The sequence below is a fragment of the Semicossyphus pulcher genome, unplaced genomic scaffold (assembly GCF_022749685.1).
Source record: "Semicossyphus pulcher isolate SPU_LCO1_2020_fin unplaced genomic scaffold, fSemPul1.0.p SCAF_2, whole genome shotgun sequence".
Classification (NCBI taxonomy): Eukaryota; Metazoa; Chordata; class Actinopteri; order Labriformes; family Labridae; genus Semicossyphus; species Semicossyphus pulcher.
The window spans coordinates 24745053-24760611 of record NW_027211693.1 but is presented as its reverse complement, the minus strand read 5'-3'; the positions used below and the strand labels follow the sequence as shown (position 1 = coordinate 24760611).

The 15559-nt window shown below is 40.3% G+C and overlaps 2 protein-coding genes across 3 annotated transcripts in view; one reads left to right on the top strand and one right to left on the bottom strand.

Annotated features, from left to right (window-relative positions):
- ctnna1 (catenin (cadherin-associated protein), alpha 1) overlaps positions 1-15559 on the bottom strand; it is a 77006-nt gene that overhangs the window by 39156 nt on the left and 22291 nt on the right. The gene's annotated exons all lie outside the window — the stretch shown is intronic.
- Positions 1344-7026, top strand: lrrtm2 (leucine rich repeat transmembrane neuronal 2). Its single transcript, XM_069669948.1, has 2 exons — positions 1344-1978; positions 2646-7026. The coding sequence occupies exons 1-2, from the start codon at positions 1975-1977 to the stop codon at positions 4286-4288; spliced, it is 1647 nt and encodes a 548-aa protein (XP_069526049.1). The 5' UTR covers positions 1344-1974; the 3' UTR covers positions 4289-7026.

The window sequence follows — 15559 nt, the reverse complement described above, 5'->3', positions numbered from 1 at the left end:
ACACACCTCAGAAAAAGAAATATCCATCATGCCTCCTGAGATTCAAGCGTTTTTATCCCATGTTTTCAGCTCTTACATGCTGCAGAAAAGTCCCAGAGGGAAATGTAGTCTAGCACAAAAAATGTGGAGTATGACAGAATGCTGGTCAAGTGACCTGGAAAGTCAAAGCCAGATGCAGGACCTGAGAATTATGTAACTAAATTAATTTGGGGATATAATTATGGTAATAATAGTTTATGTTCAAGGCAAATTGAAAATTCAAGTTTCTCCTTTACTCGCCTACAGCCAAATCACTCGTTGCTTACTTTAAGTACTTATTATTGGTAAATAGGAGCAACAAGAATTAAAATCGACATCAAGTCACTTCAAAGTATAACATGGGTATGAAACCTGGAAGGGTGTGGATTGCTGCAGTAATCTGAAGTTATATTTAAGTCAAAGACACTTAGTAAACAAAAGGCTGACAGGGTGCTGGGGGCAACAGTAGACAACAGTATCCGTGCTTCATACTTTCTCTTGTATCTCGTCTCTGGCAGATCAAATCAAGTTCAATGCAACTTCCCTAACACCCATCTCCACCCATATTAAATAATTAAGGAACAGTCAGCCCTTTAATGCACTGAACTTCAGACATCAGATACTGTTAAAGCTTCTTTTAACAAAACCCTATGCTCAATTTCAAAAAACTAAATCAAGTTAACATTTAGTTACTTTGATATCAGCTTGTGTTTCTGGCCTTGTTAATACCATGTAAAAATGTGGCTTAATTTAACTTCAGAGCAGCTGGCCATACATCACATGCCAATGTTCAAAAATTTAAACACTGCACTCAGGATATGTAAATTATGAATATAAGACAGATGACCTATGTTAGCTGTGCTATAGCATACTTCTTCCTGTACAGAGATATGGCAGTGCAGCATACCTTTGCCTTTCCTCTGCTCGTTTATGCAGGCTTTAGCCACATGTTACAAACTATATTTAGCTTTGTTGTGTTGTTTTGTTTACGCCTGTGTATACATTCATACATAAGCACATGCAGAACAACAGCAAGGCGAGGCTGAGATTTACAGCTGTGGTTAATTTCAACAGCAAGCTGCCGCAACACGTTCAAGATATCAATATTCTGATGGTGACGAGCCAGTGGGAGGGAAGGGGGGGTTGCAAGAGGGAGGTGGAGGAAGACTGAGGTGCACAAGCAGTGTGTATGAGGCAGAGAGCAAGTGACTGAGCGAGAGAGCGAGAGGGTGTTTGTGAGTGTGGGAGAGAAAAAGAGAGAGAGAAACAGTAGTGATGATCGACGCCAGGCTGCCACCACTCTGTAGCAGTGAGTGGCTGCAACAAAAAGCACAGAATAACATCCCTGACTCCCTGCTCTGCTTTTTTCTCTCTCCCTGCGTCTCAGCTAGCAGACGAGGGGCTCCGCTCACAGCTCTGCAGAGGCTATGCTGAGGCTGAGCCGGCGTCGGAAGCAGGATCTCTGGCTGCCATCAACAAGTTAAGGTTGGAGGACCACAGCCATGAAAGAGGAACGCTTGATTTTCAATTAACCGTCTGAGCTGACATCATTGCGGTGGAAGGGAAACAAAAGGGTAAAAAAAGAAAAAAGAAAAAAAGGAGAGGAGGGGGGATCTGTTCACCGGAGTCGCTCTGGATGCAACTGATCAACTTAAAAAAATATATAAATATTTATTTCAAGGATTCGTGGGATGAAGGAAAAGATTCAACCTTTTCTCTGAGCTTGGATTTTAAGGGACTCTAAGCCAAACACCAGGAATAAGCATCATCTTTGGACATGGAATTTCATATTTTGTTTCATTTGGGTGGGCTCAGAATTGCTTTATTTCCAAAGAGGCTGATTCCTTTTGTGCTTACTCAAAAGGGTTTTTTCCCTTTGGATTTTTCTTCCATCTGGTTGCTCCAAGAGTCTGCGGAAAAGGACAGTTGAATGCAGCCTCCGATGTGCACAAAAGAATGGGTAAGTTAGCCCCTTTATACGGCAGATCTGGACATGAATAGGGAAGACAAGTAAGAGCAAGGGAGGCTACGGACTAAAAGCTCCTCAGCCTGGTCTATTTACTGCAATTGTCCTTCATTTTTCCTTCTTCAACCACACACCAGTTGTGAATATATACATTTTTAAAGACCATTTGTTTAGTATTGCAGACCTTTCAAGTGATGAAGACTTAAAAAAAAAACTCAGTTTAAAAAGATATGCATTCAAAAAGGACAATGGCATATTTGAGCTGCTTAAAAAAACTGTTAAAAAAACTATAGCAATATTTTTGGATGAATGACCGTAATCAGAAAAAAATCTGAATTCAAGCCAAACCACAGAGCAAAAGATGAGAACAAAATGCCCGGAATATAAATAGCAAAAGAGTGGAGACAAAGTCCAGCTAATGAATGTAATTTGTCAATATGTCTTCAATTAAAGGAAATCTACATTAGACCTAAGCTCTGTGAAATCATGTTTCCACCCATTGTGAAAGTTGTCAATGAAAAATATTCTAAGTGGCGTATGTATGGAAAAAATGAGAGCACACACAAAAAGCACAATCGTCATCATGAATTAGTAATAAGTGCTCTGCAGAGATAAGCTTTCCCGCCCCACAGTTCATTTTCCTATCTTTGAACCCACCCAGGTTTCCATTCAAGGTGGCCATTGGTGGGACCTGCACCAGCGGCTCTGTGTCTGTGTGTGATCAGCATGCTCCTAGTGTGCCTGCTGCCTCCTGCATCGTGCACAACCTGCCCTCAAAAATGCCGCTGTGAGGATCTGCAGTTCTACTGCGACACCCAGGGGCTTCAGGCACCCCCAGATGGTGTGGACAAGGGGGCCCTGGGGTTGTCACTACGCCACAATAGCATCACTGAGCTCAGCCCTGATCAATTCTATGGCTTCAGCCAGCTCACTTGGCTACATCTAGACCATAACCAGATTACCACCGTACAGGAGGATGCCTTTCAAGGACTCTACAAGCTGAAGGACCTCAATCTAAGTTCCAATCGTATCACCAAGTTGCCCAACACAACCTTCATCCACCTCATCAATCTCCAGATACTGGACCTGTCCTTCAATCAGATGACTGCACTGGAACCTGAGCTGTTTCACGGACTGAGGAAGCTCCAGATACTCCACCTCCGCTCCAATTTACTTCGCACCACACCTGTTCGGGCATTCTGGGACTGTCGCAGCCTGGAATATCTGGGCCTCAGCAGCAACCGTCTTCGGAGTCTGGCCCGTAATGGATTTGCTGGGCTCATTAAGCTTAAAGAGCTCCACTTGGAGCACAATCAGCTGACCAAGATCAACTTGGCCCATTTCCCTCGACTTGTTGCCCTTCAGTTTCTGTATCTGCAATGGAATAAGATCAGCAACCTAACATGTGGCATGGAGTGGACCTGGACCACTTTAGAAAAGCTGGACCTCACAGGAAATGAAATTCGTGTCCTGACATCTGATGTGTTTCAAACGCTGCCAAATTTAAAGATTTTGCTGCTGGATAACAACAAACTTAGCAGTCTGGATCCCCAAGTCATGGATATGTGGCAGTCTCTGGGTACCATTGGGCTCTCTAGCAACCTTTGGGAATGTACCAAAAGGATTTGCTCTCTGGCCACGTGGCTAAGCACCTTTAAGGGAAGGTGGGAACATTCAATTCTCTGCCACAGTCCTGAATATGCCCAGGGTGAGGAGATACTCGATGCTGTTTATGGATTCCAGCTTTGCCAGAATTTTTCAGCGCCGGTTGTACAGACCATTAGTACAACCACAGACGCTACTATAGCTGCAGAGATCACAAGCTCCCTGTTTGGAATTATGCAGCCAACCCCCACGCAGGACTATGCAGAGGATTTTGGGAGCTTTACCACAGTCACTACGACAACAACCACAACACAAGCACCACGCACTGCTCAAGCAACTACTGCTACATGGGAAGAGGCAGCTGTAACGGATGACTTCTCTGCAATGGACAACACTGTTATGACTCATAGGGTCATCATTGGAACTATGGCCCTTCTATTTTCATTCTTTTTCATCATTTTCGTTGTGTATATTTCACGGAAGTGCTGCCCTCCCACCCTGCGCCGGATACGCCACTGTTCGGCTATTCAGAATCGCAGACAGATGAGGACCCAGCAGCGGCAGCCTATGGCAGATCTAGCTACACAGGTACCCTATAATGAGTATGAGCCCAGTCATGAAGAGGGGGCACTTGTGATCATCAATGGCTATGGGCAGTGCAAGTGTCAGCAACTGCCTTACAAAGAGTGTGAAGTATGAACTCTTATTTATTCCTAGAGCATATGGTTTGACCATTTGACCATTTCAGATGATACAGGGTTTGCTTTTTTGAGTTTTTTTTCCAGTTTATGTAAAAAGCATAATTTCTACAAGTGAGATCTGAGAATATGTGAGAAATGTTGAATGCTACAATGACAGAGGTTGGACATGACAGTTAAGGGAAGATGTAGAGATAGTCACAAATTTATTTTTCTATGAATGCAAAGTTGTTAATATCAGGCAGGGGCAATCATTTTAAACAGGAACATTGTAAACTGTGAGATTTGTCTCCACATTGTCTCTATATTCTGCAGCACAGACAAAACACTTAGCCAAATGGCCCTCTGCTAACGGAATACATTAAGTGGAGAAATGTGATTTATGTCTTATTTCTTTTCAAGAGTAAATATTTGAAACGTGTTTTTAACAGCACCACAGGCAGTGTAAGCCAATCACTCAATCACTGGGGAATGAATTGGATCAATTATCAGGTGGTATTTGTTTGATAAATTCTTTGTCTGGGAGGACGACGATACATTTAAGACCAATAAGACCAAAATCTAGTTCTGAATTTTTACTGAAAAAAATAAATCATCTCTTTAGGAGAGAAGAACCTTGGAATTTTATTATCGATACCAAATCAGACACGAGTCAAAAGCAAAGTCTATAATCTTCAATCAGATCAAAAGTATCTGAGTGTTTCCTCTTTACATGATTTATGCGGGAGGCTAACCCCTCAAAAATGCCTACCACAGGCAATAAAGGATTATTTTTGAGTTCGGAAATTTGGATTTCTCTTCCTGCCCACAAGGGCTAACTGCCACAAATAAATTCTTAACCTGTGGGACACACTAAGCATTGCCCATCTGTGGTTAATCTCCTATATACAACACTGCTTAGCCAAAACACAAAGATGTCTTCCTCACTTAGACATCAAGAACTAAATTATTAGACCTTTAAATGTACATGGATTCTCTAGCTCCCAAATGCCATACACACTGTGACCATTTCCAACAGCTTATCCTAGTAAGTACAGTTTGTTGATTTGCTATTGTATACCAGGATCAATATACAGTCAGGCTGGTGTGAGGTGCGAGGGTAGCAAGTGAAAGCAGAATGAACAGTGCAAATGCCAGACAGGAGAACATTTCATTCTGAAAATAAAACCTTTCCCCAGAAGCCCAGACTCTTTACTGCTTACACACTAATCAGGACTGACAGGCTCAAGATTGAACCAATTAAGGCAAGGCAAAAAGAATCTAATATTCTGTCACCCACGCCAGTGATCCAGCAACATTTAGCTTGTTCAGCCACTCAAAAATGTTTCTCGCAGAATCATCCTCCGCACCACAAAAACATCACAGAGCCTTTTACTTTAAGACATTGCTATTGTTAGGGATGCAGAGTTGTCTTTTAGAGTCTTGAAAATGGGGGTACGGTGAAGAATAAATATTATAATAGTTACTTGGTAGCAGTCACAAGTGTCAAGTTAACTGCGGTCAATAGCCTGAAAGCAAATGGAGATCCAGTGATAAGCAAACAGCCAGCCTGGGTCAGGACACATTTGTATGCAGCAGGGAGAGGATGTGCATTAGCATCAGACTAAAGCTGCTGCCGCAGCTCCGCACTTCTTTGTGTTCAGTTTGGTGGTGGGGGCAGGGTGAAAGAGAGAGGGATTGAGAGGAATTGATGGGACGATGGAGAGGGGCAACTATGGGGTAATATCTTTGTTAAAACCAAACCTCTTTCTAAAGGTAGGGGAGAATTGAATAATAAATACTGACAGCTCCTTGGGCTTGAAATGCGCAGTGACCACACAGCAACAACGATCTCACCTCATATAAACTAAAGAGCTATCCAATGTTGAAATAGTTACAAACTCAAGTTAAATTCTTGACACCGGAATAAGAACGTGTCATTTTCTCAAATGTTGACACTAGAAATCAAAATATGGCATTTTCTCCACAGTTCAGCTTTTGGCTATGTTTAATGAAGTCAGCGATTAAGACGGAAAGATGCGTCTGAGAGCACTGCGCCTTGGAGCGAGAAATCTGGTTTTGAGCAATTAGGATGCAGTTCGTTGGCTGGTGCCCCCTAGAGGTAGCCAGAAGGTACCATTTTAGGCTGTGTCTCTTTATTGAGCCTGTCAAAATTTGGCTTCAATTTTCAACATGAATGCTTGTATCAATGTCTCTCTGCACATGCTCATGGGATGCCTACAACAACAGTGTTTGTGTAAACCAAAAATTGTTACACTTCACATTTGAATTGAATGAAAAACATGACATACACTGATCATACTGATTTTCCAAAGCCAAGCACCTCCACTTTGTTTCCAATTTTGTTTTCTTCCAGCTTCGCACTGCTTTACTATTGCCCTTCTAATCTGTCTTGCATGTTCAAAAGTCAAAATTGAGTTGATTACTTCTTAATGTCATTCAGCAAACATTATGGAGAGACCTCATTTTTGATAACACCAAGAATGGGGATGTATGTGGAGTTCCTATTAAGTTCTGTCAATCATTTGACATTTCACTGTTTAAGACTACGGTTGTACTAAGTGACTGAAAATCCACAAAATTTGTAGAAATATGCATCCCTTTGCACTCTGGCTCTTTGTAAACTGTTTTTGTTTCCTCTTGTCATCCTCTAGCCCTGGTCCCCACCCTGCCAAAAAATAAAAAAAGAAAAAACAAGTGATCCACTCCCCTCTCTCTTACCCAACTCTTTGTGCAAAATGAATGCTTTTCTCTTCCCATTTTCCTTTTGTATTGTAATATGTACAATTTCATATCTGTATAGTGGATAAGATGTGCCAAACTGAAGAAAAAAAAAACATTTTCCCCTCAAAACATATATTTTTTAAATAAAATGGTTATAATTTACAGAGTGTTTGCCAACTGCTGGATGCTCACAACATGGTTTGGTCTTTCATTACATTTTGGTTTATTGTGTAATCTTTAGCATTAAAAATAATCCTTAAGCATACCAAATCAAACCCACACTTAATAAAACGGATACTCATCAGTATATTGTGAAAAAATATAAAGTATGTGTCAACTATAAAACAATTTCATTGTCTAATATAGTTTTTGCAGGCAAAAAAAGGTGAAGGGATCTATTCAGTTCCAATTGCCTTCAATATATACATGTAAACACAATGATTAGATTATCTAGTTAACAAGTCAATGGTGACATACACTTAAATATAATACTATTGTTTCTGGGGTCCACGACCCCTGCTTTAAGACAGAGTGGTAATGAGCATTTTTACAGTTCTAAATGTGGCCATTTAAACAGAAGAACAGGTAATAGAGAAAAATCTATGTAATTTACTTCTATGTGTTCTGTCTAAGAAACTTTAACAGAAGCGAAGAAGTGTACCATACAAGACACATTTAATATTTGACATCAGCACTAGTCAATTAGGAATTTTGTTTAGCTGCCAAAAACTTTGAAACCCAGCAAGAGAAAAAATTACCCCAAGCAACAGATAAAACATTCATTGGCTGGTTTTTAGAACAAGGAGGAATAACAGGGTTTTTAAAAGCTTGCATTATACTCTGAGGATTTGCAAAGTGGACACGGCAGAAACTACCTGCACGGATTTGGGGTTTTCCAACTCAGCAGTTTGCATGCGTCTTAATAAAGACAAGTCCACAATTTCCATCATGAAGCAAATTGAAGCCGCCTTTCACTGCTTTGAAAGGAAGGGGAGAGAGAGGGGGGAGAGAGAGGGTCTGGATTTGAACCCGTGTCACTGCGATAAGGAGTCAGCCTTAATGGTAAAGCGCTCTACTAGATGAGCTATGCGGGAGGCCAGAAGCACAGTATTTTGCGAGATAGGCATGTACATTTAGATGAATGCTGGGTGAATTGATGTTACAAAGTAAAGAACGAAGCCAATCTCTCCATATGCCATTGAATGAGATTATATTGTTTAAAGACCACCACTCATCATTTGGAAAGCATTTTCTGTTTACACAGATAAAAAATGGACAACACCAACATGTTGTCTGCTAAGTCAAAGTAATTTTTTGTCATCTTCTGAAAGTGAGACAATCCACAGATGTGACATCTAATGGAGAGCAGGAAGCAGCTTGTTTACCAGAGTCTAACCAATTAAGCCCACTGGGCTCTCTTCACATTTAATTGAACTCAAACTACATGAGCAACTGAGGAACAGTCCATGTTAAAATCTGCATTCACTCTACATCAGAGAAAATCTATTTCTGTTTTGACCTGTTTTTTTCACAAAATGTGTGACAGAGACGATCATACTCCATTTCAATAACAAAGCTATATGCAGTTAGAAGTAAAGCCTGTAGAATCTAGGACAAAAATTAGAGAGATGGGATTTTAGTTGGTGAGGGGGATGATGTATTACTGAACCCAATCTTATCAGGAAATCTAATCCAAGACTTTCCTATTGTGTAGAAACTCCACACAAGGAGCCTAATGTGCTTAAGAGAGAGAATAACACTTTTGAGGTTTGTGTCCCAGTTTACTGAGACGTATACTTTATCTGAAGACATCTTTCAGTGTTTCAGGGTTTCAGGTTTTAAAAGATGTGCAAAGTGTCTAACTGTAAGAAACACTTCTTCCTCCTCTTTGGATGAGGACTTCAGAAAGCAAGCTGCATTTATTAACCTGCAGAGTTCTCACAGGTGGGGGTCTCAAGTCTGGCCTTTGTAGTTTGCAGAGTTCAAGGACTCAGTCCATGTATGTCCTGGGTATTCATTATGAAACCTCCAAGAAATCTAGAAAATGCTTACTCAGAAGGACATTCTGATCTGGTCTAATCAGCAAATATCTCCCAACTATATTTAATGCTTAACATATCTGAAGCCATTCCTCAAAGAAATCATGTGGGGAATTTAAGTGCAAACGACAGAGAGATGAAGGCCGTCCTTTCAGTGTCTCTGATCATCGCCGCTTCACACATAAAAGAGAGAATCTTGGTCGTCTACATCTTCATTGTGTTCTTTACAATTCCCCTCCCCCATAACAAAGATAACATGGAAGTCAGCAACAGATCCAGACGCAATAAAATCTTGAACCTGACTAAACAGAAAGAAAGTATACACACTTTAAAGCTTTCTTTACAGAAGATACAAAGGCGATTACCTTCACAAGCAAACAGTGTTGATAGAAGTACTTGTACGCCAGGTCCAACATAAGTGACATTTGCAAATGTCTCTCAAGCAACAGCATATTAATGCATCCATAAAGAATAATGTTTGAAATTGCCAGCGAGTAGATATTAAGCCAACAAACATCTGAGCATTAACAAAACAACTATGCCAATTGTAGAACAGCATTGCTATTTTCTATAAAGACGACATCCCTACTGGCCACCTCAATGACATATGGCATCAGCCATTGGCTCACTCACTCAGGGCAGATGACTGCCCAAGTTATTTAGATTTATTCTAGTTTTTGTTTCCCTCTTTTTGATGCATTAGCTCAGTTCTATAGCAGCCAAATAAAAACAATCCATAACCCAAGATGGCGAGCCCTCCAAACCTGAGAGCAATGTTTTAAAGTTATCGGCGAATGCCTGAAAATGTGATACATCATCGAATACAATAGTTACTGAAAGCATTTGCCTTAAATATCAGCACTGACAGCTCCACCTCAAGTCAAGGCAAACCTTGCTTTCCTGTACATAATAAATGAATGACAACAAATAGCAAAACTTTATCCTGAATTCCTCCTCAGACTGTCAGGTTAAAAACACTGGTGGTTAGCATTGCTCCTGACAGGTAGAAGGTCCTTTGATGGAAGGCAGGCTGGGACTTCTCACTGAGACTGAAAGTGCCTCGGTTCTACCATAGTTTAAAGACATGACCGTCAGGTGAACTGCAAACAACGACTGTGAATTTGAGTGCAAAAGTATGTATATATATTTATGATAGCTCCATGATAGAGTGACCTGGCTGTGGTTTACACTACATGTCGCTGAATGTGTGTTTGCATTGCAGTCCCTTGGGCCCTGAACAGGATACAAGGTGTACATAATGGATGAATGGATATTGTCGACTGCTATCACACACAGATATTAAACATCTTCAGAATGTGCTGAATGCATTCATGTTAGAAAGGCAGGAGAAGAAATTTGCATAATTTTAAAAAGAAATTCTAAACTTAATACAATAAAAGTAAAGATATTCCCATTCTCCTTTGTTATTTAATATCACAGCTATGAACAGTAATTTCCTGTTGCCAAGGTCAGCGGCATGTCTGATGAAAACAAAGGGACTCGCTACAGCTGAGTATCTGTGCCAGTGTGTGTGCACGTGTTCCCTCCAATTGAGAGACACATTTATCACAGCTCAATTCACTTCAATTCAGTCTACCTCACCTTCAAACCACCGATGTAATTCTCTGGCTAAACACCTGCACACAGCGGATTCCAATTCTGGTTTCTTGTCATTTTTAACAATGTTTGTACCACTGGCTGGATGACAACGGCTTATTAGACCTCTCAGGCAGAGACACAGACTCAAAAGATCCTACCATAGTCAGAGTAAAAATGCTTTTGTTGACTTAATTTGGTTTGTGCAAGTCGCGGCAAATAAATGTATTACATTTCTGCTAAGAAGGCAGATCAAAATGCACATTTAATTTATTTATTTCTCCATATTTTAAAGGGAATATTACAATTTTTTTTACATAGGCCTTTTTACTACTTGAGTAACTTACTCAACATTTAACTACAATGTGAGTTTATCAGCTGAGAATTACCCCTTGAATCAGCTCTACAGGGCTTCATAGCATGGTGTTTATCAAAGGTGTTAAATGTACCAGTTGTGTCATTATAACTCATTTCTGCTGTTCCCTGTACTGCTACGGGCACTGAAGTCTGTTTTTGTATTGTAATATGTAAATAAATAGAATCACAGATAGGGTGTTTTGATGTTGGGGGGTCTATATTTCTAAAATATATATACTGGTATTCCACCATATACCTTTCAATTCACCTTACATGTCATAAAACATGGGAATGTTTGTGGAGTTCAACTGCCCATACAAAAATGTTAGATACCACAAAAGAATATCCTTAGAAGTTCATTTTATGAAGCATTGCAAAATTATTTCACTAAATTGCGTTAAACTCAAGTAAACTGAGAAAAGACTAATAGTAATCAAAGACTTCTAAATGTCCTTACCTAACTCCTTGGGAGCAACAAAATGTAACGCAAAACAAGAACGTGAGATAAATTAGAGCATCGCATCTGCCGTATGTGCACAAATGGGATATTTGGAGGCATTAAGTAATCCCAGGGGCCAAAACACAGAGCTTTTTAGGATGAAAGGCAAATCGCATACTAAAATCAGTACTGCAGCTTTACATGAAGACACACAATGTGCCTAAGACCGTACAACAAAAGGAGAAAAGATCAGACAGGCAAAGAATTAAATATTAATCTGAAGAAATACATATGTATAAACCTGTAGAGGCACAGCTTTCCAATGAAGTCATCTAGTACTAAAAGCCACAGACGAGCTTTTAAAAAAACATGCATGTTTCCCTTGGGTTGACTTTGTTCTTCCACATAACTGTGAACAGAGATAAAGTTGGACTTTAGGAGTCGCATCCCAAAATGTCCATTTGGCCCCCTTTATCCTGTTTGACTGTTGTGGGAAAAGGGTGCATCTCATCTACCTGTCAGGAGAGCCAATCAAAAAGCAGAGAATTCACCAGTAAAAGATCAAGGGCCAGGTCTGGGAAACGTTGCCCTGACAGGCTGTTACTGACAGACCAGTGGTTTATGGAGGCTGTAAATATACGAAAAGCCTTGGGGACACTAAATCTTTTCCCTGTACATTGTATGGAGTGTAATTTGTTTTAATTATGCATTTAGATGAGATTACAAGTAGATAAATTGAACTGCTTTCACGCTGGCCTTGCATGAGGTGCAGCTTCTTTGAACCTTTTTTCCACTTTAAAAAAAAAATGGGTAAAAAGGGAAACACTTTGTACTTTGCATCATTCCACTACATTGCCTCTTGGTTCCCCAACGCTGGGCATATGATATCATGGTAAATATTTCATACACTTGCCCTCACATGAATAAAAGGCCATATAAAATGCCTGTTGGTGTCCCCATTAGAGGGGGGTGACTTGGTGTGTGGATGATTTTAACAGTAAACCAACCATCATTTTTCTCTTGTTAGTTTTCACATAGCTTACGATAGAATTAAATACACAGAGCAGATAATCCACGATCCAATCAGCCTAAAATGTGTTCAAACTATGAGGCAACTGTGCGGGCACAGAGGAAAGGGGATAAAGCAAAATACTGCCACTCACTGTAGATGCCTAAGGCACAAAGACAGCGAGAGAAGGGGAAAGAGTGAGCTGTCAAGAGGGAAAGGGACACAACCGGGAAGAGAAGGATTTTGTAGATGAAAAAAACAGAGAAGAGGTTTCAAAAAGCAAAATGTGAGGGAAATGCTAAAGAGCACAGAGTGGGAAGACTATGTTAACTACACAGAGAAGACGCAAGTGAAGGAAGACGCAGGGGTCCCTCTGCAGTGTCCAGGAATGTCCTTTTATAGCAGGTCCGAAGGATAATGTATCATTTCAAGTCGAAGGAATTTAAATGTCAGTAGCCTAATACGTCAAAGCAACCTAGCATCACTCTCTAATGTGAAACGCAACCCTGACAGATGCTGGGAACAAGAGATGCATTATTAATAAAAAATGGCAGAAACAGTTACACTCAACACGTGCCGTGCCAAACTGTCATGACAATATGAAATAATTGAGGTCACACTATGTGGCAGTGCTGGAGCAACAATACCCCCACCCGTCTTTAATCTTCACTGGTTGAGTAGACAAGCCCTAGTCTTTTAAATGATCATCATTAGAGTGTACATAATTTCCACTCCAGGAAAGGAGGAAAAAAACACTTAACTGACATCCCAGGAAACCACCAGCATAATGTATTCTTTATATTAAGACACAATGCTGTGTCACAGATCTCAAAGCCAGCCTTCAGTTCCCTGAAAAGAGTTGAACCAAAGATGCTTTTACAGTAAATCAGGCTCATCTCATAATAATGACCCTAATTCTTTGCATACATTTTTAAAAAGTGCATTTCAGATTACACAGTGACGACATGAACTGGTACTTGCGTTATATAAATTGCAAGGCGGTAGCACCTGCTCCTGTAAGCAGTATATTTAAAGGCATTTATCATAAATTGTACTATAGCCTTAACAGCTGTGCAGTAAATTAGCTGCACAAACCCACAGCTTGGCAAGTTCAAACTCGGAGCTCATAAAGAACAGAAAACAAAAACAACGGAAATGTAAAACCATCTTTTTAGCCACCGTACTAATTGCTTTAATTATTTTAATAAGTGTTCGATGTAAAATCACAGAGACTTTCATTTCTGGGCAGATTCTTTTGGCTCATTTTTAATAAGAGCAGAAATGCTCTGTTTTGCCTGCAGACCTGCTTATTTCTGGAGGGAGCATTGGTGGACTTGTATAAGCATTGTACCATTTGTAATATGCCTAATGAGACAGACTTTTAAAAAGTTCAGTGAACAAAAATTAAAGAAAGCATTTTATGATCGGATGACAAAGAAACAGTGTTTCCTTTCTTCTGCAGGCTCACTTAAGAAAAAATGTTAAGTATACAAACGCCATCAAACAGAGAACGCCTTTAATACGATGTTATCAGGGTAAAAGCCCTCATTGTCCCATCATGTTAATAGTGTCTGTGGAAGAGTGTGATCTCTCCCGCGCAGCCAATAGATGTGAAATTACAACACTTTTTTCTACACTTTGATTTGTCCTCTGGTTTTCCCTTAAAAGCTATTGCTTTTTGACCTTTTGTGCTTGTCTGTGTCTTTCTTTTCTGTTTAGAACAGTACTGCTATCTGATAATGGTATTGACATATCCTTAAAATCAAACAAACACATCTCTGTGTGGATAATTAGACTAACGATTGAAAAACCTATTAAAAAGAGGCACATTTTGTCACTTCAAAATGGTAATCTCGAAGATCTCAGTTCCGTCCTCTTTGGCAGGACCTATGGCGATAGGAGCACACTTCCCAGAAATCCAAACAGTGTTGCATGTGTGACATCCACGTTTTTTCCGGTTGTAACTCTTTATTTTCCTAGCTGACAGTCGCTTTCCTTTTTAGACTGTTACCTTGATCCGAGCGTCAAATTTGTTTCTTTTTCTTTGGATTTTCACTTATTTTTGAAGTTGTATCTGTAGTCATCGATCTTTTCTTTGTTTGTTCAGCCATAGTTACACACTTAAGTCAGAAAACCTGCTCTTGCAGATTCACTCAATAGCAGACTGCACCTTAGCTCGTGAAGGATTTTGAACAAAGCTTTAAAGTCCCATCCTTAAAATTACTCCATAAAAAGATGGCGAAGTAAAGATGTCTGACAGAATTTCTGTCAACGAGTCTGAAGGAGAGGAAGAAGAGCTGAGAAGAGGGGTAAACACAACTTGTAGCCTGGGGGAGTGAAGAAGCAGAAGGGACGGGAGGAAGAAGGAGAATGAGTTAGGAGTCCGTCCAACAGCCTCAGCTGACAGTGTAAACCCATATGCTGTAATGGCAACATACTGTTTAGTGACTTGCAGTGTCCCATCTATAATCACAATATGCCACATACAGTACATTACCCAGCAAAATCATTGTTAAGTATAACCTTATACAGTATAATCTGTTCAAGTAGGGCATTACGTTTCCTGCATGAATTACATATTTCATCGCACCTCTACAGCCGGGCCAGAGAACAGCATCACACACGTCCTTATCAAGCCAATGTGGGGTTTGTTTAGACCGTCCAGCTTCATCTCAGTCAGGTTAGACTCTCTACCATTGGTTTAAGGCAACATGTTGAGACTCCAGCTATCTCTCTGTGCTAACTATATGTCAGCCACAGGTTTCAGAGACTATACCAGGCCATTTAATGCACATGGTGGACAATGATACATTATGCTTCTCATATGTTTACTTCATCTGGCCAAATGAGGGGCAAAATCCCTGTCATGTCAACTCATCGTCACTGCGGTGATGAGATGTCTTCGTCTATAAACCCAAGTTCTCAACTCATCGAGGGTTACATGAGTGGCGTGGACAAGTCCAGTGAAGTAGAAAACTTGTTTTGAAGCAAAACAGAAATGTTGCATGAACGGCCTCGAAGCTTAAAATAAACTGGCAGTGTTGTAGATGAGCAATAAGAGAAAACCACGGCTGTGTCGCCTGAGCACGAACAGGAAAGTATTAAGAG